Below are 25,080 nucleotides of genomic sequence, written 5' to 3' on the forward strand. Positions count from 1 at the left end.
CTTGGAGGTGACTTCTGATTGCAACACGATACCAAAATTCTGAGCCTTTACAGTGTGGGTCCCATATAGACTTCTTAAATATATTAGGCAGCTCCTGACCATCCCTGCACTGTGGAAGCTCTGTGATCTGCATTAGCTGCCTACAATTTCAAGGGCTGAAAAAAAAGATCCTGTGAATTCCCTTTCTCCCACCTGCACCAGTTCATTAATACGAGTTTATGAACTGTTTCTGCTCTATCAACAAGCAGCTCCTGTGGTCAGTAGGACCAGCAGGCTTTGGAAGAAGCTTGGAGGAAGCCAGCACTTCAGCCCTGTCCCAGCCCAAACCTACACCACTGGCATGGTGTCCTGGTTTGGGCCCAACAGGACAACAAGGAACCAGCCCTGGGGCTGCTCACACAGCTCCCCCCTCACACACCCTGGGATGGGGAGGACAAACCCAACTAGAAGCTCCTGGGTCGAGACAAAGAACAAAGAGGGTTCTTCACCCATGACATTCATTGGCAAAACAGACTCAACTTGGGGAAAAAAATGATAGTTTAATCTCAGATTGCTCCAGTGCCCACAGGACACAGACAGCAGAGCAGGGCTCACACACCTCACCCCAGCCCTCCCTTCTTCCCCCCAAACCCCTTTGTTCCCCATTTCTCTCCCTCCTTCCCCCCAGGCACAGGGGGATGGGGATGGGGTTTGAGTCCCTGCACAGGCTGGTGGTTCCTGCCGCCCCTTCCTCCTCAGGGAGAGGATTCCTCACAATCCTGCCCTGCTTCCCCACGGGGTCCCTGCCCTGGCAGAGGGTCCTTCCCACCAGGTCTGGATCAAGCTGACAAGAGTCAGGAGCTGCTTCAGGAACTGCCAACTCCCCTGGCCCAGGGGCTTCCAAACCTGCACAGAGTCCTCTGGCAGCAAATCCACTGGCCACAAAATCCAAGTCCACTGGCCAAGCTCAGCCCTCCTGGGACCCTTCAGGGGATGTTCCACCACGTTCCTCCATGGATGCAGGGGCACAGCTGCCATCTCCCCATGGGCTGCAGGGAAACTTCTGCTTGGGCCCCTCCTTCCCCTCCTTCCTCACCCACCAGCACCCTCTGCCTCTCCAGCCCGGCTCCTTCTCCTGCTCGCTCTGCCCAGCTCTTCTCTCTGTCCTTCCATATGTTCATGGCAGAGGTTCATCTATTGTCCCTCTAATGGCTCTGTGGCTAGTTCTGGAGCAGGGGCAGCTTCTCAGCTTCTCACAGGAGCCCCCTGGGGCCCTTCCCAGCTACCAAAAAAACACCAAGCCAACCCAGCACACCTTCCCTCATCACATACATGTTCCAGTCCCTTAATCCTTTCTCAACAAGTGACAAATTAAAATACTTGGCTTCCTTCTATCATCAAGATGAGCCTAATTGAGTTGGCAGTGAAGGGCCGTTTGAGCATAACCTTGGAAGCCTTTTTGAAGACTCAGAAGCTGTTGAATGTGCCTCAGCAGTATCAGGTGTTTGCTGTTGCCTGCTCAGGTTGTTTCTCTAAAGAGCTGCCAATGACTGTGTCCATCCTAATGTTCTCCAAGCTGCATTTTAATTCTCTTTGTGCTTGTCAGCACCTTTTGGAGTGCCTGCTAGATTGTGTTACTGTTGCTTGGTCCTGGATGATGTTCTGTTTATAAGCTTAAAATGTTTGTGTACTTTCTTTATGCAGGTGCTAATTTCTACAGAAGTGACTGAATAAAGGGAGATATTAGTGCTTCTAAGAAATATCCTGCTAGTGCCCTGAAAGCCTTGCTGCTAGTGACTCTCCTGATGTAGGCCCATGTGAAAGTCACCTCATGACCCATTAAAGCTTCTCAGCTGTGTGTTGGAGGAGGGAGGGCATAGAATCATAGAATCATAGAATCCCAGGGGTTGGAAGGGACCTCGAAAGATCATCTAGTCCAACCCCCCTGCCAGAGCAGGGTCACCCAGAGCACATCACACAGGAACGTGTCCAGGGGGGTTGGAATGTCTGCAGAGAAGGAGACTCCACAGCCTCTCTGGGCAGCCTGTCCCAGGGCTCTGTCACTCTCACAGTAAAAATTTTTTTTCTGATATTCACCTTAAACCTCCTATGCTCCAATTTGTATCCATTACTCCTTGTCCTATCACTGGACATCACTGAACAAAGCCTGGCTCTGTCCTCCTGACACTCACCCTTTATGTATTTGTAAACACTGATGAGGTCTCCCCTCAGTCTCCTCTTCTCCAAGCTCCAGAGACCCAGCTCCCTCAGCCTTTCCTCATCAGGGAGATGTTCCACTCCCTTAATCATCTCTGTGGCTCTGCGCTGGACTCTTTCCAGCAGTTCCCTGTCCTTCCTGAACTGAGGGGCCCAGAACTGGACACAATACTCCAGATGCAGCCTCACCAGGGCAGAATAGAGGGGCAGGAGAACCTCCCTTGACCTACTAACCACCCCCTTTCTAACCCACCCCAGGATCCATTGGCCTTCTTAGCCACAAGGGCACGTTGCTGGCTCATGGTCATCCATACCTGGGTGAAGGAAGAAGCACAGACTTGGCCTGTGAGGCCATTTGCACAGGACACACTGACTTGTGGTGCACTGGATTTGCCTTCACCTCTGCACACCACGGAGACACCCAGTGCAGCAGAGCCTGTGTTGATTTGATCATAACTCTGTGCATGACTCTAGGCTGCTTGATTTTCGTCCCATGAGTTTATTAAGAACGAAATGAGCATAGAAAATATGTTGAATTTATGTTGCAGCCCACAGCAGGTCTGGCTACTCAGGGTGTAAGTAACTCTGTGGAGTGTTTGACTGAGGAACTGATTAAAATATTTACACGTTTTCTCTGCAATCAAAGCAAGGTGAGTCACTTCAGACCCGAGTTCATAGTTATAGTGATGGGAGGTGCTCATCATTTAATGAGCTGAGGAGCAGCCAGTTGGTGGCTGCTGTTACCTTCCACGCTAAAAAAACATCATGTCACAAAGTCCTGAAGAGGTTGTGCCCTCCAGCCAGGTTTTGCCTGTCTACCTGGGAATTAAAACTACAGTGCAGCTGCCTTGTAAAACTCAGGGCACTCCTGAGCAGTTCACTGGAATAGTGAAACTTGGTATTTTTCAAGAAACCTCGTTTCAGCTCTAGTGTGGGTTACAGCTTGGATTGCTCCTGCCCAAGAGCTGCTTTTGCCTTCTCAGAGGGTTTCTGGAGTGAGGAGCTGCTGTGGCTGCTCTCAGCTCACCATCTCAGGTGCTGCTTCTGCATTTCTAACCCAGAGCAGCAGCTCCCGTGTCCTTTTTTTTTTTTTTTTTTTTTTTCCCCTTTTAAGTTTTTTTATTCACAGACTCTTCATTTTTGTCTCCTCATTTGTTTTTGTGCCACAGTTACCCTCGGTGAATGAAGCACCATCTCCCTTGCACATGTCCTGGTTTAAAACACTGGCCCAGATCAAAAGTGATCCTGACCATCTCTTGTGCTGCTGTGCCTCTGTTTTCCTCACCAACAGCTTATCTTATTGCATTGACCATCAGCTTCTAGCAATGTCCCTGCCAGCCAGATGGTGGGACTGGTTGTTACTGTGTCCTGCAGGACAGCCTGGCCAGAGGGAGGAGAGTGGCAGCCAAGATCCCCTTTGCTGTGGGTGCTGCCAAGGTGCTACCAACCAACCTGTGAATTTCAGACCAACCCGTACCTTTGAATGTTTTTAGAGCACTTGCTGTTGTGTTTTTCCATGCAGAAAAAATGGCTGGAAAGTACAGCTGCCTTTGCTTAACTCCTGGACAAGGGGGGGGGACTGTTCAGTGCCATGTCTCACCCCACAGCATGCCCCATGACATAGCATCATGGAATCTCAGACTGGTTTGTGTTGGAAGGAACCTTAAAGATCATCCAGATCCACCCCCCTGCATGGGCAGGGACACCTCCCACCAGCCCAGGTTGCTCCAAGCCCCATCCAACCTGCCCTTCAACACTGCCAGGGATGGGGCAGCCACAGCTTCCCTGGGCAACCTGGGCCAGGGTCTCACCACTCTCACAGCCAAGAATTTCTTCCAAATATCCTATATAAATCCTCTTTCAACTTAAAACCATTGCCCCTCTCCTGCCCTTGTCCCAAGTCCCTCCCCAGCTTTCCTGGAGCCCCTTCAGGCACTGGAAGCTGCTCTCAGGTCTCCCTGGAGCCTTCTCTTCTCCAGGCTGAACACCCCAACTCTCCCAGCCTGGCTCCAGGGCAGAGCTGCTCCAGCCCTGGGATCATCTTGGTGGCCTCCTCTGGACTCTCCAACAGCTCCATGTCCTTCCTGTGCTGGGGAACCCCAGAACTGGACCCAGCCCTGCAGGGGGGTCTCAGCAGAGCCGAGCAGAGGGGGAGGATCCCCTCCCTTGACCTGCTGACCACGCTGCTCTTGCCCTGCAGGGTCTCTGCAAGGTCACCTGCAGTGCCCGGTGCCCCCGGGACGCGCCCACCCCTCACCCGCCGGGCAGGGGGGGCCGATTCTGTTATTGATGCTTTTATTGCTGCGGTTTCCGAGGGGGGGGGGGGGGGAAAGGGGGGTGCAAGAGCACCTGGTGGGGGCAAAGCAGCTGGTCTGGGCTAAAGGGGGGATGTTCTGCCGGTTCCCCAGCCCCGGGGCGATAACCCGGGTGAGGCTGCAGGGGGGTCCCGGGGGAAGAGAGGGTCGAGGGCAAGCGGGTATCTGGGCAGAGCGGGGGGTCCCGGGGGGATCCGGTGATTCTGGAAGGGAGCGGAGGGTCAGGGGGTGGCGGGGGGGGGGGGGGGGGGCCCGGGGGGGCTGCGGGAGCCGGCGGGGCGGGGCCGGCGGGGGCGGGCGGGGGGCGGGGGGAGCCGTGTCGGAGCCGCGGCATGGAGGGCAGCCGGACCCCGCTCCGCTACGGATCGCTCGAGTCCACCCGCTGGCCGCCCGCGGGGCCAGGTGAGCCCGGCGGGAGCGGCTCGGGCAGGGGCTGCGGCCAAACTTACCCCCCCCGCCCCAATCCCGGGACTCCCCGTGTACCCCCAGCGCCGGGAGCTGGCGGGGAACCGGCGGCTTCACCCGCCGAACCGAGCCCCCCCGGGTGCTCCCCGTGCCTGTACCGGTACCGCCCGAGCCCCCCCCCCGGGCGTGGGGAGCGGGGCAGGAGGGATGGAGGGAAATGGGGATGGATGGGAGGGAAGGGCTGGGTGGGGGACGGGAAGGGGTGAATGGAGGAAAGACAGGGAAGGGACTGGATGGGAGGAGGGCTGGCTGGAGGGGAGGAAGGTGGAGGGATGGCTGGCTGGAGGGGAGGGAGCGGCGGCAGGAGGGATGCGCCCGCCGCTGCTCTCGGGGGGACACGGAGCCGCTGGTGCTGTGGGCACGGCTGGGACCGGAGAGCGGGGAGGCACCTTGTCCTCCCCTGCCTTTTCGCCTCTCCGACCAGTTCCCCCCGTAGGAAACAGGGTGGGCAGTGGGGGTGGACTGCACAGCAACCAGGGGAATTGTCCGGGGCAGAGTCCCCAGCCGTGGGGTGGAAGGAAGAGACCCAGTGCTGGGCTGTGGGCAGCATCCTGGGGAGGCTCCTGCAGCTCCTCTGCCATGACCTCTCCCCTTCCCCATCCCTTTCTGCTCCTTGTGAGGGATAGGGACAGGCAGCTGGAAAGGCAGGGAAGGAGGGACGGAGCAAAAGCATCCTGCTCGGTACTGCTGTGTGGGGGTGCTGCCCGTGAAGCTGCTCAGCTCCCTGGTGAGCTGCCCGAAGTTTTAGTCTTTCTTCTTTGTGCCCTCCAACACAGCAATGCGTGTCCTCCCCCCCTGCCTGGGAAGAGTGTCTGTGTGGAGATCCTGCCCTTGATGGGGGTCTGAGCACTTCCAGCACCTCTGGTCCCGGCAGCTGGGTGACATCAGGGTGGCCCAGGGATGAGGTGCTGGTCATGGCTCGGGCACTCCCCTCACCCCGCGAGCAGGGTTGTAGTGGCTGCAATGTTGGCTGGTTCAGTTCTGTCATCTCACAGCGCCAGGCAGACCCTCAGGATGGGTGAGAACATGGCAGTGGTCGGTGTCTGTTGCTGGAACGCTGCTCTGCCGGTTGCTGCCGGCCCAGGAAACCTCCGGCCAGCCCTGGGAAGCGCTGAGCACCCGCAGGAGGTGGCCCAGGGAGTCTGCACGCAGAGGGGCTGCACCCCCGGCGAAGCCCCCCAAGTCAGCCCAGGGCTCCCCACCTGTCAACTCGAGGCTTTTTTTAACGGCTGGCGGTGGGGAACGGTCCATCTTCTCTCCCCCCCACATAAGCCTAAACAAACCGCCTTTCAAGCCAGGGGCTGCACAAAGGCAGCCGGAGAGGTCCCTGCTGGCTGCAACTGGCCGAGGCTGCGCGTCTCTCCCCGCCGTGCTGGAGGGGGCAGTGGCCGGGGGACGGGGCTGGGGTTTGCAGGCTGCTGGTGGCTGTGATCCCAGCATGGTGCTGTCCCCTAGGACCGGCGTGCTCGGCCACACGCTGGGAGTCCTGGAGGCTTGTGCCCCTCCTGCCAGGCAGTGTGGCTGGGGGGGACCTCACCCCCTCTGACAAGTCTGCCCCAGACCTGGGTTACCCTCCCTCTCCTTATCCAGCTTGTGGAGCAAGGGCTAGTGTGGGTGGGCTGGGTGCCCCCTGCCCGTGCTGCTTTCCGTGACAGAGGAGTGCACGTGGCTGGGTTAAGGGCCCTTTGGTTTGGAGCCCAAGTAAAGAGCTCTGACCCCCTCCCCTGGGGCTGTCAATCAATCTCTCAACTTTAATCGTTAAGTAAATCGCTTGAAACTCAGCCCTGCTGCTGTGACTCATCCCAGGCTGCTGCTGGCTGTCTAAATGTTTTCACCAAAGCCATATGGAGTGCAAGTCTCTGGCTATTATACTTCTCGTTAACAATACTTGTTTCCCCTGGGCCATGTGTGATGTTTAGAGCATCTCCAGATTTAAATCAAAGCTTTCTCCTCTTCCTTTGTTTGCTGGGTTGAAATGGTGCCAATCAGAGGTCTGACTGGGGTTGGTTTCTCTGCTGTTGTGTGTGTGGCTGTGGGGGCACAGGGACCCCTGGGCTTTACGTGGGCATCATTCCTCTCCATCCCCAAAGGGACACTTGGGACTGTGAGCTTGAGCACAGCTTTGATAACATTTACATCCCTGCCTTAGGGCCCTGCTGGTGCCAGGCACTTAGGGAGGGTGTAAAAAACCCCATTCTCAGCTTCAGCAAAACCATCTGTGGGGAGATCTTTTGCCCAGCTCCCTGCTTGCAGGATGTGCTGGGGTTTAATTCCTCTTGAGCTCCAAGTGTCTGCCCTTGCCATTTGTAACTGCTGTGTGGTGTCACTGCCATCACACAGGTTCACAGGTGCATGGTGCCCTTTGGTTTCACCACCACCTCAGGGAAGTTGTGATCTGGCCCATGCCTGTAGCTGCCGGGGTTTGGGAACTCAGCATCACCCCGTAGCTGCCTGGAGAAAGCTAGCAGGGAAGATCCATACACATCCCACTCAGTCATTACAGACTGATCTCATTACATGCAAGTGCAGAGGAATTTGGATCAGGAGGGACCTCTGGAGATACTGAGTACCCCCTGCTCAGAGCAGACTTAGGACTTATATCAGGTTGCCGTGTCCAGGAGGTATCTTGGACTAAAGATGGAGATCCCACAGCTTCTCTGATCCCTGTTCCAGTGTCTGAACGATGCTTTGACCTGCCTCTCATCATCCATCATGTTATCCTGCCCCTGCCTTCACTCAGTTGTTCAGGTCTTGGCATGATGATCTGTGGTCCTGGGCTGGGTAGGCAGGTGGATTGTGAACTGGCAGGTGGAAGGAGTCTCCATCAGGAAGCTCATCCTGTCAGGTGCATATTTGTCACCTGTAGGGCTTCACTGTTTCTTGGGTGGTTTAGTGGGTGGTTTTGGTGCAGAGACATAGCTCTGTGTCCCCCTGTCCAGCTGCTTCCTCCCAGGGTCCATGGGCTTCGTGTTGCAGGAGCACTCATCTGGGACTACCCCAAATTAAGCAGCTCCAGACACATAACTGTCCTCTTAAAGCTTCTTGTCCAGGACTAACACTGCTGGTGTCCAGTGACAAGTGGTGTCCCCAGGGATCAGTGCTGGGTCCAGTCCTATTCAACATCTTTATGGATAACCTGGATGTGGGGGTTGAGTCCACCCTTAGTAAGTTCACAGATGACATCAAGTTGGGGGTGTGTGTTGATCTGCTGGAGGGTGGGAAGAAGCTGCAGAGGGACCTGGGCAGGCTGGGTCCATGGGCTGAGGCAGATGGCATGAAATCCAACAAGACCAAGTGCAGGGTCCTGCAATATGCAAAATGCAGGGTCCACAATAACCCCACTAGGAAACAGCTGTCTGGTAACCTCAGCCAGATACTTCTGCCACCAGTGATCCCAGATATTCTGGGTTAGTCACCCACCCACCCAGGCCAGGAGTGACAGTCCCCCTTTCCTCAGACCCCCCACCTGTGCTCCTAGGAGTGATTAGATTAGTCCTTGGCTAATGAGGGCTGCAGTGAGCTCCTGTCTTTGTTTATTGGAGCATCTGTGGAATAATCGGCCTTGTCATTTTAGCCTGGTCACAGAAATGACACTTGGAGCAACGAGGCTTTTTCCTGACAGGTCTCAAGCTGTCCTGAAGGACAACCAAGCCCTGGGAGGTGCCTGCCTGCAACCACACTGTGCTGTTACCTGTGTGCCTGTTCCTGGCATGGCCCCAGCTCGGTGGCACTGGGCATGGCTGCAGGAAAATATCCCAGGCAAAAGGAGCTCTGGGGTAGCAGAGCAACAGGATGCTCAGGACAAGGGACCTCAGCATCCTGGTCCCTTAGCAACTGCACTTTGGTCCCTTAGCAACCGCATCCTGGCCCTGTAGCAACCACAGGCCGGTCCCCTAGCAACCCCCTTCAGGCCCATGGAAACAAGGTTGAGGGAGGGTTTCTGTGCAAATTGGCAGTAGAACTGGTGGAGGACAACACACCAAACCCCACATTTTGTGCAAAGCATGGATTCCTCAGCCTGTCCTGCACTGGCTCCTGAGAGCATCCTGATGGCAGAGACTGGGCATGGGTGGAGGAGTCAGCCTGCTGTAATTAGCTGAATTAGTAATTAGTAGTGGCTTTGGTGGCTGGGGAAATAGGGAGGTAATCTCCAAGTAGTCCTCATGAGCCAAAAACAGCCAAAACTGTTCTCTAAACCAGTGACACTAGCCCAGGCCACTGGTATTTCCACTGATAAGCCTTCTTTGCCAGCAGTCTTGAAAACATGCCTTACTCTGGGAATGATTTCTCCAGCAGTTTTACATGCTGGGTAGAGGACCAGTGAGTGCAGAGTGTTTTGCTTTGTGCCTTAATGCTGGTCTCTTCCTGCCCTGTAACCCTGAGCACTGGCCTGGCTCCTGCTGGGGATCCCCACCCCACACTCTCTAACTGACATCTCCAGTTCCCAAGACCTCAGCTGTCTGGAAAATCCTGCTCCTGGAGTTGGTGCTCCCTGGATGTGCTTTCCCTTCTCCCTGCGTAGGGAAAATCCTAGGGCTGCAGGGAGGCAAAATCTGGGAGGGGAGATGAGCCCTGTGAAGATTCAAAGGAAGCAGAGCTTGGCCCTGATGTTGGTGATTCAGTGTCTTCTCCTAGCCTGGCCTTGGAGCTGCTGAGCCCCCTCTCCCCAGGCTGTGTGTGCATCACAGCAGAGCCAGGTCAGCCCATGTGGGATAAATGTGCTGCTGCAGGTCACTGGTAACAAGCTCAGTGATGTGTCTCTGAGAGCCAGACCAGGCTGGGGGGTGGGAGCTGGCCTGGGAGCAAAACCTCAGCTATTCCCAGAGAATGGGCTGGGAGCTGCCATGGGATGTGCAGGCACTGTGTGAATCAGCACAGCACCCTCATGGAAATCAGCCTGACACCAAGGGACACCAAGGGACATCTGTGTGGAAATCAGTGCAGGGGAAGGGAGAGCTGGGGGTCAGAGCAATGGGTGGAGGTTGCTGGGTTCTCATCCTGCCCATCCCTGGGCATCCTCTGGGCTCCTCTGAGATACAAACCACAGCCCCTTTTTCCTGCATTTTACCTTGAGCAAGTGACATCCCCTTTCGCTGCCTCAGTTTCCCCAGGTGGGTTACAGAGGTGATGCTCAGCACTCCAGAGGCTCAGGAAGCCAAGCTGGCCTGCTGAGTACCCTGGGGGCTTTTTCCTGCAGTGAGCTGGGAATGATGGGGGGATCTTCATCCAGCCTGTGATGGAAGGGGACCAGCTGTGGGAACTTCACCTGCACCTCCTTAGGAGGCCTCTCTGTGCTCTATGGGCCCAGCACATACTGGAGAATAGGTTCATGTCTCTTGGTATGTCTGTCCATGTGCTGGAGTTGCCTGGTTATGTGGGTCTGGAAAAAGAAAGAGACTTTCCTGTCCTTCCCTCCAGCAGTTTTTAGCTGCCTTGGCCTCCTGCTTTTCAGCAGAATGGGAGACCCCTGGGAATCTGGGGCTTTCTCAGCAGTGCAGAGCTCTGCACAGCAGTGGTGTGAGCAGAGTGTGCAGCAAAGCCAGCACCAGCAGGTGAAATCATCCTGCTTCCAAGGCTCTGAGAGCTGTGAGCTCCAGTGTGTGTCCTGCTGGCCTCCAAGGTCCTCTTCCCTGCAGACCCTTCATGCACATTGCTTGGAGCTCTGCTCTGCAAGCTGAGCTGCTTCCACACTGCAATGAGCAGCCCTGTTCCTGTGCCCAGCCTCAAAAAAGCAGAAAAAAAGGCAAAAAGCCCTCTGCAGCAGCTCAGTGCTCTTGGGCATGTTGGTGACTTTCCACACGCCCCTTGGGCTCCTCCAAGTAGCAAGAAGTCTGGGATTGAGTTTAAAACTGTGCAGGTGCTTAGTGGTTATCTCAGAATCCCAGATTGGTTTGAGTTGGAAGGGACCTTAAGGATCATCTAGATGCACCTCTCTGCCATGGACACCTCCCACCAGCCCAGGCTGCTCCAAGCCCCATCCAACCTGCCCTTCAACACTGCCAGGGATGGGGCAGCCACAGCTTCCCTGGGCAGCCTGGGCCAGGGTCTCACCACCCTCATGGTGAAAAATTTCCTCCTAACGTCTAACCTGAATCTCCTCTTTTCCAGTTTTAGTCCCCCTCATCCTGTCACTCCCTGCCCTTGTAAAACGTCCCTGCCCCCCAGGTTTCTCTAGGCCCTCCTCAGGTACTGGAAGGTGCTGTGAGACCTCCTGGAGCTCATGCTGGTCTGCTGCTTGCAGGGGACACCAGGACAGCTCTGTGGTCCCTGCTGTCCTCAGCACCCATTCAACTGGTCCCGTTTCCTTTGCAGAGGATGAGGTTGTTTCCATGGCTGACTCAACCACCACCATTGATGACATCGAAGGGGAGCTCTTCAAAATCGAGCGGATCAGGGAGATCCTGGTGAGGAGGGAGTCGGAGCTGCGGTACATGTGAGTACCTGCCCTCCTCCCTTCCCAGGGTCACCCCAGCATTTTCCATCTGCGTGATCAAACACGAGTCATCCTCAGGGATGGGCAGAGCTGAGGCTGCTTCCCACCTTGTTTTCCACCTGGAAACACAACCTGTCCCACCGCTCTGACCTTGCTCATGGAAGGGGCTTGAACAGGTCCCCGTGGCAAAGCTGCCATGGATGCTCTGATGATCTGAGCCAGCCTATTTCAGTGCAAACAGAGTTTATGACACGGGTTTAACTACAAGAAATGTTTCCCTGTTCAACCACAAGCACCGTGTCTTCCCAGCGGGTCCCTGCTCTTCCTCAGTGTGTGGCTCCTGGGCTGGATTGGGAAGGGAGCTGAGCTTTGGTGGCTCATTGCTGCTCTCTGGAGATGTTGCTTTGCCCCACAGATCTGTGGCTGTTGAACAGCCACATACACAGCCATGGTTTCCTCTTCCCATGCTGAAGTATTCCACATCTCCCAGTTCCTCCTTTCCTCCCCCATCCCCGGGCTGACAGAGACATCAGGACACACCAGCCAGACCAGCACCAGTGCTGGATGATTCCTGTCTCCACACTGAATCCTGCTCTCTGCTCCTGGCACAGCCTTTGCAGCCAGATCAGGAGGGAAGGGTTTTCTCCAGAGTCCATGTGAAATCAGACAGAGCCAAGAGGAAGTCTTCTTCTCCGCTCGAGATTATCTCCTCCTGTGAAGGTGATCCAAGGGCTGGAGCAGCTCTGCTCTCAGACAGGCTGAGAGAGTTGGGGTGCTCAGCCTGGAGAAGAGGAAGGCTCCAGGGAGACCTTAGAGCACCTTCCAGTGCCTGAAGGGGCTCCAGGAAAGCTGGGGAGGGGCTTTTGGTAAGAGTTTGTAGTGTGAGGACAAGGGACAATGGATTAAAACTGGAGAAGGGGAGATTTAGGTGAGACATTTGGAAGAAATTCTTTATTGCAAGGATGCTGAGACACTGTCCCAGGTTGCCCAGGGAAGCTGTGGCTGCCCCATCCCTGGCAGTGTTGAAGGGCAGGCTGGATGGGGCTTGGAGCAGCCTGGGCTGGTGGGAGGTGTCCCTGCCCATGCAGGGGGGTGGAACTGGGTGATCTTTAAGGTCCCTTCCAACCCAACCCATTCTAGGATTCCATGACACAGCAATACCTCACCAAGTCCCTCTTTGTCAGCCTGTTTATTTTCCCTTCCTTTATTAGTATTTCTGGTGGCCTTGGCTCACCTGACAAAGTTACATCTTCATGTAGCTCCAGCAAACATGACTCATCCCAGAAGGGGGGGATGGCATGACTCAGGGGAGCACCAGCAGGATTGTTGAAGATGCAGAGAGGGCTTTTAGTAGCTCAGGCTTCAAAGGGAACCAAAGGCACGTCTGTTCAAGGTGGCACCAGCTCATGAGTCAGTCCTGTATTATCTGTAGATACAGACTGTGAGTTAGGGCTTCTCACCACTCACAGCCATGGAGCTTGCTGGAAATCTCAGCTGTGCTTGTCTGGGTCGAATGATGCTCCATGTGCCCTCTAAAGCATCCAAGGAGTCCTTCTGCATCAAAGGCTTGGGCAATCTTGGGAAGCTCATGGTAAGATGCTGGGGTGCTGGGGCTAAGGAGGAGGTGTGGTGCCTCTGTCTAGATGAAAAAATATGTGGGCTGATTCCTCATAGTCAGCATTAGGATATGCTGGTCCTCTTGGTCCAGACAGGTTGAGCACCATGTCCTGTGGTGTTGGTGCTCACCAGCTTCTTCATGAAACTGGTCAGTGACCATGATGCTTAATGGGGGCAAATGCTGCCCATCCCACCCCAGGTGGACAAAGCTCCTGGGGTTCCCTCACCACGGGTGAGGGCATAATGCTCTTCAAACTGAAGCACTGATGCTCCTCATGGCCAGACACCATCGTTGCCTGGTCTGGTCCATCAGAGCTCTAGTGAGGGCACATAATGCAGTATTTCAAAACCAATCAGTCAATAGATTGGGTGAAGCCTTCTCTGCCAGCCCTCGTGAGCAGCAAGCAGCACTTGAGCTGCTGCCCCCATGGAGGTGCTGAGTGTCCGTGGTGCTTCCAAAACACCATCAAACTGCCTCCAGCAGGGGCAGTTTCCCCCGTCTGCTCCATCAGCAGCTGCTGTTGACATTGAGTTGAGCCCACCCTGACTGGGATCTTGATGCTGCTTTATGGTTTGAGCCAGAGATTATTTCATTGCCCGTGGCTTCAGCAGGCTCTTCTTCTGTTGAAGTGACCTTGTTTCTCAGCAGACACCTGCAAAGTTTGCACCCTCTGTTGTGTTTCATTGTTCTACCTTCATGTTTATTTCTGCAGAAAGTCAGTATAAAATGTCAGGTCCTTTAATGCAGCAGCAGCTTCCAGTTGTTGTTGGATTTTGCTGCTTGGGGATTATTTTGGGGGAGCAGATGACACACAGGTGCTGTTGCATGGTGGCTGTGCCAGGTTTTAATAAGGCTTCCCTGTCACTAGAGCAATGAAGCTTTTGCTTTGCCAACAACCAGTGACACAACCCGTGTAGCTCCAACAAAAAGCTCTGAGATGAAGTGAACTGCAGTTTCCCGTGGGCAGGAAGGGAAATCCATGCTCCAAGTGCCTTCCGGTGTTGTGGGGGATGTTGTTCTGAGGTTTTGAACCTTTCCTCTCCCAGTCTGTCCCTCAGTGGTTCCGTTTGTGTCTCTGCAGGATGGATGACATTCAGCTTTGCAAAGAAATCAGCCGGCTGAAAAAGGAGCTTCAAAAACTCATAGCCCTTCCAGGTAAGGCTCTGTAAAGCTTCAGAGAGCTGCACCCTGCAGCTGCAATCAGCAGAAGGATTTCCATGAAATCCAAGAAGCTCTTGAATGGATCTCACCCTGAGATGCTCCCAGAAATGCTGCTGCTGCAGGCAGTGCCTGAGCGTCAAGAAACGTGGCTCCTTGGGTCTGACCTGAGACCTTTCTGGGGAGCTTTTCTGCTTGCAGTACTGCCAGGGAGTCCTTGTCCAGGCCTGGAAACAGAGGAGGAGAAACAAACATGAGTTCTTTGAGGAAGAGCTTTGGTCTGGTATGGGAGGAGGGCAGGAGCTGAGTGTGGTGGCAGTGAATGCCAACCTGCTGTGTACACCAAGGAGGATCCCCAGATGGGCTGAGAGGACAAGCAGGGGACACTGTCAGATCACATCATGGAGGGACCCTTTGTCCCTCCTCAGGCATGTGAAAAGCAGTGGCTGTGGCCCTGTCTGGACTGTGCTGGTGGTGGGGCAGATGGCAGCAGCTGCCAGGGAAGGATTCTTAGTTGCAGCCAGAGTAGGGTGGGTTCTGGGGGGATGGCATGACACAGGGTCCCTGGTTTAGGTGAATTAATCATTCAAGGTAATGAAAAGAGGCAAACAGTCCAGAGCAATGTGTGTGAAAACTTCAGCTGGGAGTTTTTTGCTGCTTTTGTCACTCCCCTATCAAGGCCTATGACCTTCCATGTCCCTGTCACAGCCAGAGCCACCCTCATCTCTTCACAGCCCAGGAAAGGCCAACCTGGCAGTGTTGAAGGGCAGGTTGGATGGGCCTTGGAGCAACCTGGGCTGGTGGGAGGTGTCCCTGCCCATGCAGGGGGCTGGGACTGGATGATCTTGAAGGTCCCTTCCCACCCAACCCAGTCAGTGACTCTGTGACTCCCAGTGTCTCTCTGAAGATGCTGCCCTTGCTGACACCAGTGAGCACGCAGCAGGGGCAGGGCCTGGGTGAGGACCAGGCTCCAGCTGTTTCCCAGAGCAGCAGCTCAGCTCATCTGCTCTGTACCCAAGGTTATCTCAAAGCCAAGAGTGGCAAGAAGCCTTGACCCTGTCTAATGCCACCGTGTCACTGTGCTGTGTGTGCTTGTGACCCTCCAGCCCACAGCAAGAGCCCACCCTGCAGCTCTGGGGCACTTTAATTCAACCTGGCTGCATCTGGGAGGGGGGCAGGCAGGGCAGGGGGAAATTCTGCCACAAAACCAGGAGCTGCTTGCAAAGCACAGGCCCAAATCTCACCTGGGCTTTTCATTCAAACACCTTCTAGTTCATAAAACAAGACATGACCAAAATGATGGCTCAGGACCAGAGACAAACTTGGCCTTTCCAGAAGCTGGAGAAACGTGACTTTCCTTCCTTGGCTTTGGCCTTTCCTTCCCAGCCTTTTCAGCATTCCCAGGTTCAGCTGAGAGCAGGGATGCTGCTTGTACCAGGGATGCTCTTTTTGTTTTCCTTCTAACTTGGTTCAAACCGGACTGTGCTGGAAAAGCCTTGCAAATCACTGGTCTGTGAGGCTCTTCCAGCAGATCATTCATAAAAATGGGCACTGGGCTTCAGCTCAGCTGAAGATCCAAACACACCAGTGCTAACTCAGCCCAGATAAATGAACAATAAGAGAGATGAATGAGATTTTTTTAAAATTTATGGTCATAAGAGCCTGTGACTTCAGCTGGAATAGAAGCTGCAGTGTTTGTACACAGGAAGGTGTTTATACAGCAGGTATGTGAACTCTGATGTGCTCCAGCTCAGGAATGCAGGTTGGTCAGTAACTCCAGAGGGCTGGTGGGTTTGTGTGCAGCCTGATGTTTCCCATCTGCTCAGCACCTAAATGACATGGTGAAGTGCTCCTGTTCCCAGCAGGCAGGTGGGAGCTGCTGCACTGGGACAGTGCCCGTGGCCAGGTGACTTTGCATTAACTCTTCATGGTAGAAGACCAGCAGCTGCAGCCCAGACCTCAGCCCAGATCATCTTTCTCAACCAGGAAGCTCAAGCTCACTGCACAAGACCACAACTGTAGGAAAAACCTTTGCTGGGGTTGTTTCTAACAAGGAATGATAGAATCATTCAGGTTGCAAAAAGCCTCTAAGGCCATCAAGTCCAACTGTCAACCCAACATCACCACGGCCACTAAACCATGTCCTAAAGTGCCACGTCCACATGCTTTCTGAACACCTCCAGGGTTGGTGCCTCCACCACTTCCCTGGGCAGCCTGTTCCAGGGCCTGAACCCCTCTTTCAGTAAAGAGGGATAATCGTGATTATGAGAAGATCCTCCTACTCCAACCCCTGCAGCAGCAGCTCCAGTCACTGCAGATCAGACTTCAAACTACAAATCGATGCAGAGTTGAGGGAACTGCTGAGACCCAGCTGGTGGGGTTTGCTCCACGCTGTGAATTTCCCTGCGTTTTTATTTAGCTGAAGGAAAACTGGAGATTGATCCATCCTGTGCTGGATTGATTTTGGAGCTGGCTGCTGAATTCAGACACAGTAAACAGCTGCAGCACAGGCAGCCAGATTTTCCACCTAAGGTAGCTCTCCATTTCTATTTAACACTCCTTAGCCCTGTCTCTGTCATCTCCACACATCCCACTTAACCATTATTTACCAACATCTCTCTTTTCCCAGGGATATGAGGGTTTTCCAGGCCCTCACTAACCCACTGCCCAAAGAGATGTGGCACAAATGGGTCCCACCCTGCTCGGGGTAGGGCAGTCTGGGGCTTCAAGTGACACCCAAGGGTGCCACGTTCACAGCAGCCTGGCAGACACTTGTGGTCATCCCTGTCTCTGGGGTGGGAAGGGGGCTGACAGAGGTTTGAAAGGTCAGGTGTAGAGGGTGAGATCACAGGGCCCATGTTCAGCAAGGGAATAAGGCTACAGAACCATCACGCTGGTTTCCATGTCTCTGCAGGTGTGGGATAAGCAGTGGTGTGAGGTGTTCCCGAGGCGTCTGGGCATTGGTGGTGGGAGTTCCCCAGGCAGCTCAATCCCCAGCTGGTTTCTCAGCCACACGGAAGACCTGGCTCAGAGGTCTCTGGACCCCTGGCCAGCTTAGGGCCAAGTTGAGGCTGGCTGGGTGTGCTGGTGTGGGAAAGGTGGGTTTTCACATTCTGGCTGAAGGTCTGACCTTGCTGAGCTCACAGACCCAACACTCAGCCTCTTCAGCAGGGCAGGGTGAAGGGCTCAGGGCACCCATGGTCACCAGAGATATCGCCGTGCTGAGGGGCCCTTTCTCTGCTCTGCAGGGCTCACAGTGGCATCTTGCAGTGCTCAGCCCCACTAAAAAAATGGGGGAGAAGCTCCAAATTCAAAGTTTGGTGACACCAGACCTATCTCCTGCCAGCCAGGGTGGTTTGGGACGAGGTTGTTGCTCATTTAGCAACCTGTGTCTGCATCCAGGTGCCTTCTGCTTTGGGTTGGCTTCTACCCCAGCTCTGCTCTTGGGTCCAGCAGAAGCAGAGCAAGCTTGGCCTTGGCATGGGTGGGGTGGCCCCTGCTGGTGTGTTAGATGTGTTCCCTGTGCTGCAGAGAACGAGAAGTCCCAGGAGGTGAAGCAGAGGGAGGAGGAGCTGGTGCAGCAGATACACAAGCTGGTGGAAACGCGGGATTTCCTGGTGGACGATGTGGAGTTTGAGAGGCTCAGGTAGCAGTGAGGACAGTGCAGTCCTCTGATCGGTGTCATGCCTTGCCAGGTCCTCCTGGAGGCCTTGCTGCTTCTTTCCTGAGTGGTAACCAATGTCTTTATCACAGGGAAAGGGAAGAAGACAAGGAAATGGCCGAGTTCCTGCAAAGTAAGCTCTCCAAAAGCTACCTCCAGAAAGCAAGTAGGTGGCTGATGAGTTTTGCTCCTTGCATTGAACCTCCCTGGTAGTTTCTCCCCTTTCCTCAGTGCCTTGTCCCCCAGATTTCGTTGCTCTGCATGGGGCTTGCTTACCTGGAGGCTGCCTGCTGCTGGAGGAGGGTGTGGGGAAGTGGCAGCTGGGGATGGGTAGGTGTCCTGTTGTGGCTGGTGTTCTTCTGACCCTTTGCAACCAGCTCCTTACATTTCATCCCACCAGTATCTAAGGTCACAGGTTGTGGTATCCATCCAGTCCTCTCTTCCCTGTGCCTCTGTCATTGCTGGAGGAACACCTTCCTGGTGTGGTGGGAGACATTTCCAGCCCAGGGTCCCTGTGTCCTCCCTGTGGGACACCCACAAAGCACACATGGTGATGGTGGGTGCAGGAGCTCATGCCCAGCTGTGGCTCTGAGTCTTAGCATCTTAGCCCTGAAAAGAGCTCTAAGAAGAAGAGGTTGGGCTGGTGGCCTCATCACCAGGCAGACATGATTCCTCTTTCCATAGCTCCTGTCAAAGAGAAGAAAATGACTTCCAGGGGGCAGCAAACCTCTGCACCATACATGACCAAAACAGGCCTCACCCTGCTGAAGGAGTGCTGTGGCTTCACCTGCTCCATCATGTAGGCCAGCTCCTCTGCACGGGACATGACCATGGTAGGGCACACGTCTGGGAAGCTGGGCTGAAATGGCCAAGTGCCTGCGTGGGGTGGGTGAGCATCAACATCTGGGGTGGGCACATCTCCTGGTGCTGCAGGGGGTGGTGCGAGGGACCACCAGGCTGCAGCCCTGCCCTGGAGGGGCTGCCAAGGTGCTGGAGCCCCACTGAGCCCTGAGAGAGGGGCTGGAGGGGAAACAACAGGGGCTGTGGCTGGGAGGGGGACAAGGAGGGAGCTGGGTGGAAGGGTAAGAGGTGGTTGGCAGAGGGGAGCAGGGCCAGGGACCTGGGGCAGCACAGCCCCAGCACCCATCAGCTCCTGGGGGTTGATGGTCAAATCTTCCACTGCTGTGCACACCTGGTGCTCATGGCCTTGTCTTCTCCTTATATGGTCTCTGAAAACCAAAGAAGCCATCAGGCCTTTCTGGCCTTGAGGGTCCTCACCTGCCTTCTCCCACCTGCTCCTTTTCAGCAGGTTGCAGAGAAATCACTGGCACCTGCTGCCCAACCCCAAGGGGTTGGTTTTTAAGCAGTTCCCCAGAAGGCCAGGCTGGGTCAGCTGTCCAGGACTGTCCTTTGGCTGCCCAGGGACAACCAGACAGTCCCCATCCATCTGCCAGTGGCTCAGGACATAAACACTTCCTCAGCATTGTCACTCTGGCAGTCTTGGGGAGAACAAGACCCATAGAGAGGTTCCTGCCGGTGCAGTCTGGTGTGGACTTGCCCACCTTGCCCCAGGGGGAGGCTGAAGTGACCAGGCTCTCAGAGGTGGGTGGTTGGATGCCCACCAGCCCAGCCCTGCCTGGTTTGAGCTCCATGGATGCTGCCCACACTGGTGGCTGGGGGTGTGGACACATCAAGCAAGGCCTGAGCAGTTGGGTGTGGGATGGAGCAGAGCCTGAACTGGTGATGGCTGGTGAGCTCTGCTCACTCCTCGCAGGGTGTGGTGAGGACACGGGCAGGGGCAGTCACAGCTGGGGTGAGGTTATGTCCATAAGGTTGTGCTTTATCACAGAAGCCTAGAATGGGTTGGGTTGGAAGGGACCTGAAAGATCATCTCATTCTAACCCCCTGCACGGGCAGGGACACCTCCCACCAGCCCAGGCTGCTCCAAGCCCCATCCAACCTGCCCTTCAACACTGCCAGGGATGGGGCAGCCACAGCTTCCCTGGGCAGCCTGGGCCAGGGTCTCCCCACCCTGATGGTGAAGAATTTCTTTCTCCTGTCCAACCTAAATCTCCCTCTTCCAGTTTTAATCCCTTCCCCCTTGTCCTCTCACTCCCTGCCCCTGTCAAAAGTCCCTCCCCAGCTTTTCTTTAATGCAGTTGAAGTGACGTTCTGCCCTGGAGCCCCACAGCTCTGAGCCCACACCTCCCCGGGCAGCTGGCAGGGGCTGAAACCACTGAGCTCCCACCTTCCTCCGTGCCTGGGTGTCCTGGTTTGTGGGGTTGTCACCGTTTGACTCAGGTCCGACAACAATGCTCTCGATCCCCTTCCCCCCCCCCCCCCCCAGGTAGGGAAGGAGAGAGAGAGAAAAAGAGAGAGACTTGGCTGGATTGAAAACTAAACTACACAGCTTGAATTAAAACACTCATGAATAATACAAGAAAATATATACAATTATATACAGGTATATTCAGATATGGGCAAAAGCCTCTCGCCTCCCCCCACCCCCAGCAACTCCCACAGCATCTCCTGAGCTGGGAAGAGTCCTGAGGAATCCCGGAGCTGCTGCTGGAGAAAGCTGAGAGTGATGAGGGTCAGGAGAGCTCGAGCCTAAGGGTCGGCGGTGATGGATGAGCAGAGTCCTCCCTGGACGCCGGCCATGGACGGAAGAGAGGGCGAGAAGAAGCAGGAAGCTGTCTTCTAAGATCTCTGTCCTTCCTTTGAGCTTACGTAGATATATGGAATGGAATATCTTTGGCCAATTTTGCTGTCTGTCTAACAGCCTCCCACGGGGGGGTCAGAGATCTCCCCATAGTGTCTGAGCCGGCGGAGTGAAGGTGTCACCTTGAAACCTCAGTAGTTAGAAAAACATTCCACTGTCTTATCAGCCTAGCAGAACACACAGTTGCTAGTTAAAAGAAAGCTCACTGAAGGAAAAAAAAATCAGTGAAAAGAAAAATTGGCTTAATCCTGGCTCAAACCAGGACACTAGGCTTCACCCAGGAGGTGATGAGCTTGGCCAAAGCTGGTGCTAGGTCATGACTGAGAGCGTGTATGACAGGTGTGAGAGGATGGCGATAGGAATGGAGGTCCAGTGGGTTGTAGTCTCTGTGTGAGGATACATCTCAGCTTCAATATTGCTGGAGGCTTCCACTGGCAGGGCCCACACCCAGGAGTGAGTCTCACTGGCACTAGGTGCTTGATAAAGCAGGGTTGGCTCTCTTGCCATGGGAGAGAGGAACAGCAAGGGGACCCCGTGGTTGCAACTCATGGTTTCCTATCTCTTGCCTTTCCTCCCCAGGTCTCCAGCCAGAGTCCACAATCTGCTCTCTCTGAGAGTTTCAACTTCCCATCATTGTTGATGCTTCCCACTGCAGCACCACCACCACAGGGACTTCCCAAGCAGGCTGGTGCAAGCTTGAATAATGTCACGTGTCCTTGGTGCTACATCAATGGTTGTCTCCTCCATGACATCAACAAACACCAAATTCCACCTGAGGGAAGAGGTGTGTGCAGCAGCAAGTGAGTCCATGACAAGGAGGACCAGTTCAGTCCTTCACCTGGACAGAGTTGTAGAAGGACTGGGAACTAATGTTTGGAGACCATAGTGCTCCAACATCCAAGACATGCTGTGGCCACAGGTGATGTTTCATCCTTAGCCTTGTACCACCTTTTGAGTCTCTGTGGGATGATTCCTGCGGACTCTTGGTGGGGAATGTCTCCAATCTGGGTTTTGTTGTGTTTTCATCAGTTTTGTGGCAAGGTGCTCCATGGCTTGGGGTGTGGCTGAGCAGGGTGTGAAGGGCAGTCCCCAGAGCTGGCTGAATGAAGGGCTAGTTCTTGTGAAGTTCTCACCTGAGCACAGACCTAGTATGTTGAACAGATGGGTTGCTTTTCCCACCCCGCTGTCACTGGATTCAATTTTTGCATCCAAGGAAAAGGAGGAAATTAGAGCAAAAGGGAAAAGGATAAAAATTCAGAAGAAGGAAAGGAAAACCAAACCAGAGCCTGGAAAATGGCAGGAGAAGATGGAGACAGCAGGTGAGAAACATTGTCACTGCCAAGAGGGCATTCAGTCCTGCCCTCCAGGGCCCCAGCCAGTGCCTCTGGGCTTGGCACCATGAGCTGGACATCAAGTCCTGTGCAAAAGACCCCTGGCACCCTGAGGTCACCCAGTGCCTCTGCTCCTGTCCCTTCTGAGCAGCCACCCGTGTAGAGGTGGCACAGCCAGAGCTGCCAGTGCCCGTGGTGACAGGACAGGGACTCTCCTCACAGGGTGTGAAGGCCCCTCACATCTCCTGTCCTGCCTGCCCTTCTGCCCTGGAGGCTGCTCTGGCTTCACTGGGTGTCCTGGGGGGGCCTCCCATTTGTGTGGCTGCCCAAGAGCTCTGGCTGCTCTCTGGTCAGAATGCTGATCCCTCCAGCTCAGTCCTGCTGCAGCTTGGTGTAGGGTTGTGAGATGTTCACAACCCCTGTGGCCCTTTCCATTGCACCTGAGAGCACTTTCATCCTTATAAAACACAAAGCAGGTGAGATCCTTCCTCGTGCAGCACCATAGGCAGGTCCACGTTCCTCCTGCATTTCTTTATCAGCACTGCCAGGAAACCCAGCATGTGGGAACCTTTGCAAGGGGGTTTCCACTCGCTGGTCCCTCCCTAGCAATCTCCTCCTCATGTGGACCTTACCAGCAGCCAGGAAAGTCCACAAACTAAACCAGTCCCTCTGCACACACACCAGGGTGCAAGACCCGAATGGGCTGATGTGGCACCTGCTCATCCTTGGCAAACAACCCCTCTTTGGTTCGTGTCACCTCTGAGTTGACTTCAGGGGTCTCAGTCTGAAGCCTGCTTACTTTGTGCTGGTCACTGTTGGTGCCCTACAGCATCCTGCAACCACCACGCACCAGCTCCTGGTGCTCTCCTTGCCTGGGAGAAGCTTCAGCGTGGGCTGGAGGGAGGACCCTGTAGATCACAGGGACAAATCAAGTGACAGAGAGCTCAGCCTGGTGTGATGGAGGGAGGTGCAGGACCCAGCTGGGGCTGTTGTCCAAGCAGGGGTGACAGGCCATCATTGGTAGCACCCACCTGGAGCTGATGGGATGGACTGGGTCACTCACTCCCTGCTCTTCCAGAAACTGTCCCATGGCTGCTTGGCTCGGTCACTCTGCAGCCAGGCACGTGGGGCAATACTGGTGTTTGCTTTGATCCACACTGACCTAAGGCCCCCCTCACTGTCCTCACCTTCCCCAGGGTCTTCCTGGGAAGGGTGAGTCACTAAGCCCCTTTGGTTGGTTGGACCCGAAGACACAAAGAGTCCCCAGCCCAAACCTTGCCCCCCATGTTCATCCCAACCTCCACCCCACAAGGCCCCAGGACCCAGACTGGAGCTGCTGAGCAGTGCTTGGGCAGGCAGGGAGGCAGGGGGAGGTGGGCAAGGTCCTGGCCTGGCTTGTTCTGTGTTTGCTGGCTGTGTTTGGGTGGCTGGTCATGGAGAAGAAGGCAGGCTGCTCTCCTGGCCACACGGTGCTGTTTGGCCTGGATTTGAGCTGATGAAGGTGCCCAGCACACGGGAGCGACGCCGTTTCATGTGCATTGTCTTCAACCCCGACAAATAAATGTCAGTTGGAAGCTTGGTTTGTAGACCTTCCCCTGCCTGGGGCCTTCGTGGGGGGATGTCTCAGGCTGTGTCACAGCAGGGTGGCTGAAGTGGAGCAGAAGCAGGATCCTAAAAAGCCAGGCTGGGCTCTGGAGTTCCCAGGTGTTTCAGGTACCCCAGAGCAGCTCCTGCTGCTGCAGCAACATGTCCAGCCCTTCCATCTCGGGCTCCAGAGCTAACATCTCACCTTTGCAAAGGCAGGAAACTGCCTCCCTGGGTTAACAACCTTTAACATTGGGAGCTCTGAACTCTTTTGATGTATTTGCTCACTGGTAACAGCCTTCTGTCCTCAGCAGGCCTCAGTGGGGCTGTTTACAGAGGGGTTGGGGGACATCAAGTATCTTCTCTATGTGGCACTTTGCTTGCTGGAGCCCTGCAGGGGGTCTGGCTGCACCAGCTCTTCTCTTGCCCCCCAGCTCTGTCTCTCCTGTATCCCACCCCCCAGGAGCTCTTGGGAGGAGGAGCAGGAGTGGCAGCTCTGCCAGCTGTAAGGTCTTGTGGTTGTTGGTGTTTCCTGTCCTTGGGATGGGTGATTGGGGAATGTCCTCATGGTGGACATACTGGAGAAGACAAAGGAGGTGGGAGATGGGCTGAGCAGGAGCTGAGAGGTAGGACAGAGTCTGAGCTTTTGCTGGGTCTCATCAGTTGTGTAGGAGCAGGGCAGCTTGCAGGCACTCCCAGCTGCCAGGGACAGCTGGGAGGGACCAGGGAGCTCTGGTCCCCACATCCTCTCTTGGTTTAGGTGGCTGGAAATGCTTGTGCAAAAACAACGCTCTGGTTTGAGTTTATTGACTTCTACATCTGGCACCCAGTGGTGCTTGGGATGCCAAGTCCTGGAGAAGCGTTAATCATGGGGTTAACAAGCCAGCAAGGTCTCCTGCAGTCAGTGCTGAGGGCAGTGGTCAGGGCAGGCTCCTTGCACAGGGCCTGAGAGGGGAGGCAGCAGGTGAGGGCATCCTGGGGGCTCTGGGGCTGACAGTGCATCTCCATGCAGCCCTGCTCTGCCAGAGCAGCTCCGTGTCCCTGGGGCTGCCTGGTGGTCTCTGCATCTGCTCACTCTGGGGCACAAGCCCCTCCAGTGGGAATCCCACCATGGGTGCTGGGCAGAGCTGTCCTGCAGAGCAGGGTGCAGCAGAGGGCACCCGGGTGGCCAGATGGATGGAGCAGAATCACAGAATTGTGCCAGTGGGAAAAGACCTTTAAGATCCTCAAGCCCAACCACTACCCCAGCCCTGCCCAGGCCACCCCTGCCCCATGTCCCTCAGCACCATCTCCAGGGCTTGGAAACCCCTCCAGGGATGGGGACTTCACCCCTGCCCTGGGCAGCCTGGGCCAGGGCCTGACAGCCCTTTGGGGGAAGAAGTTGTTCTTAATCTCCAATCTAAACCTCCCCTGGGCAACTTCAGGCCGTTTCCTCTTGTTTTGTTGCTTGAAAGTTGGGAGCAGAGCCCGACCCCCCTGGCTCCAACCTCCTCTCAGGCAGCTGCAGAGCCAGCAGGTCTCCCCTCACCTCCTCGTCTCCAGGCTGGACACCCCCAGCTCCCTCAGCTGCTCCTGCTCACACTTGTGCTCCAGCCCC

The 25,080-nt window shown here is 55.2% G+C and overlaps 1 protein-coding gene across 1 annotated transcript; it reads left to right on the forward strand.

Annotated features, from left to right (window-relative positions):
* Window positions 1-4,833: 4,833 nt before the first annotated feature.
* LOC127391680 (bMERB domain-containing protein 1-like) lies at window positions 4,834-23,468 on the forward strand. Its single transcript, XM_051634711.1, has 7 exons — window positions 4,834-4,913; window positions 11,289-11,409; window positions 14,109-14,182; window positions 17,717-17,831; window positions 17,939-18,012; window positions 18,531-18,679; window positions 21,148-23,468. The coding sequence occupies exons 1-6, from the start codon at window positions 4,844-4,846 to the stop codon at window positions 18,647-18,649; spliced, it is 573 nt and encodes a 190-aa protein (XP_051490671.1). The 5' UTR covers window positions 4,834-4,843; the 3' UTR covers window positions 18,650-18,679; window positions 21,148-23,468.
* Window positions 23,469-25,080: the final 1,612 nt, after the last annotated feature.

The sequence above is a fragment of the Apus apus genome, chromosome 17, assembly GCF_020740795.1.
Source record: "Apus apus isolate bApuApu2 chromosome 17, bApuApu2.pri.cur, whole genome shotgun sequence".
Classification (NCBI taxonomy): domain Eukaryota; kingdom Metazoa; phylum Chordata; class Aves; order Apodiformes; family Apodidae; genus Apus; species Apus apus.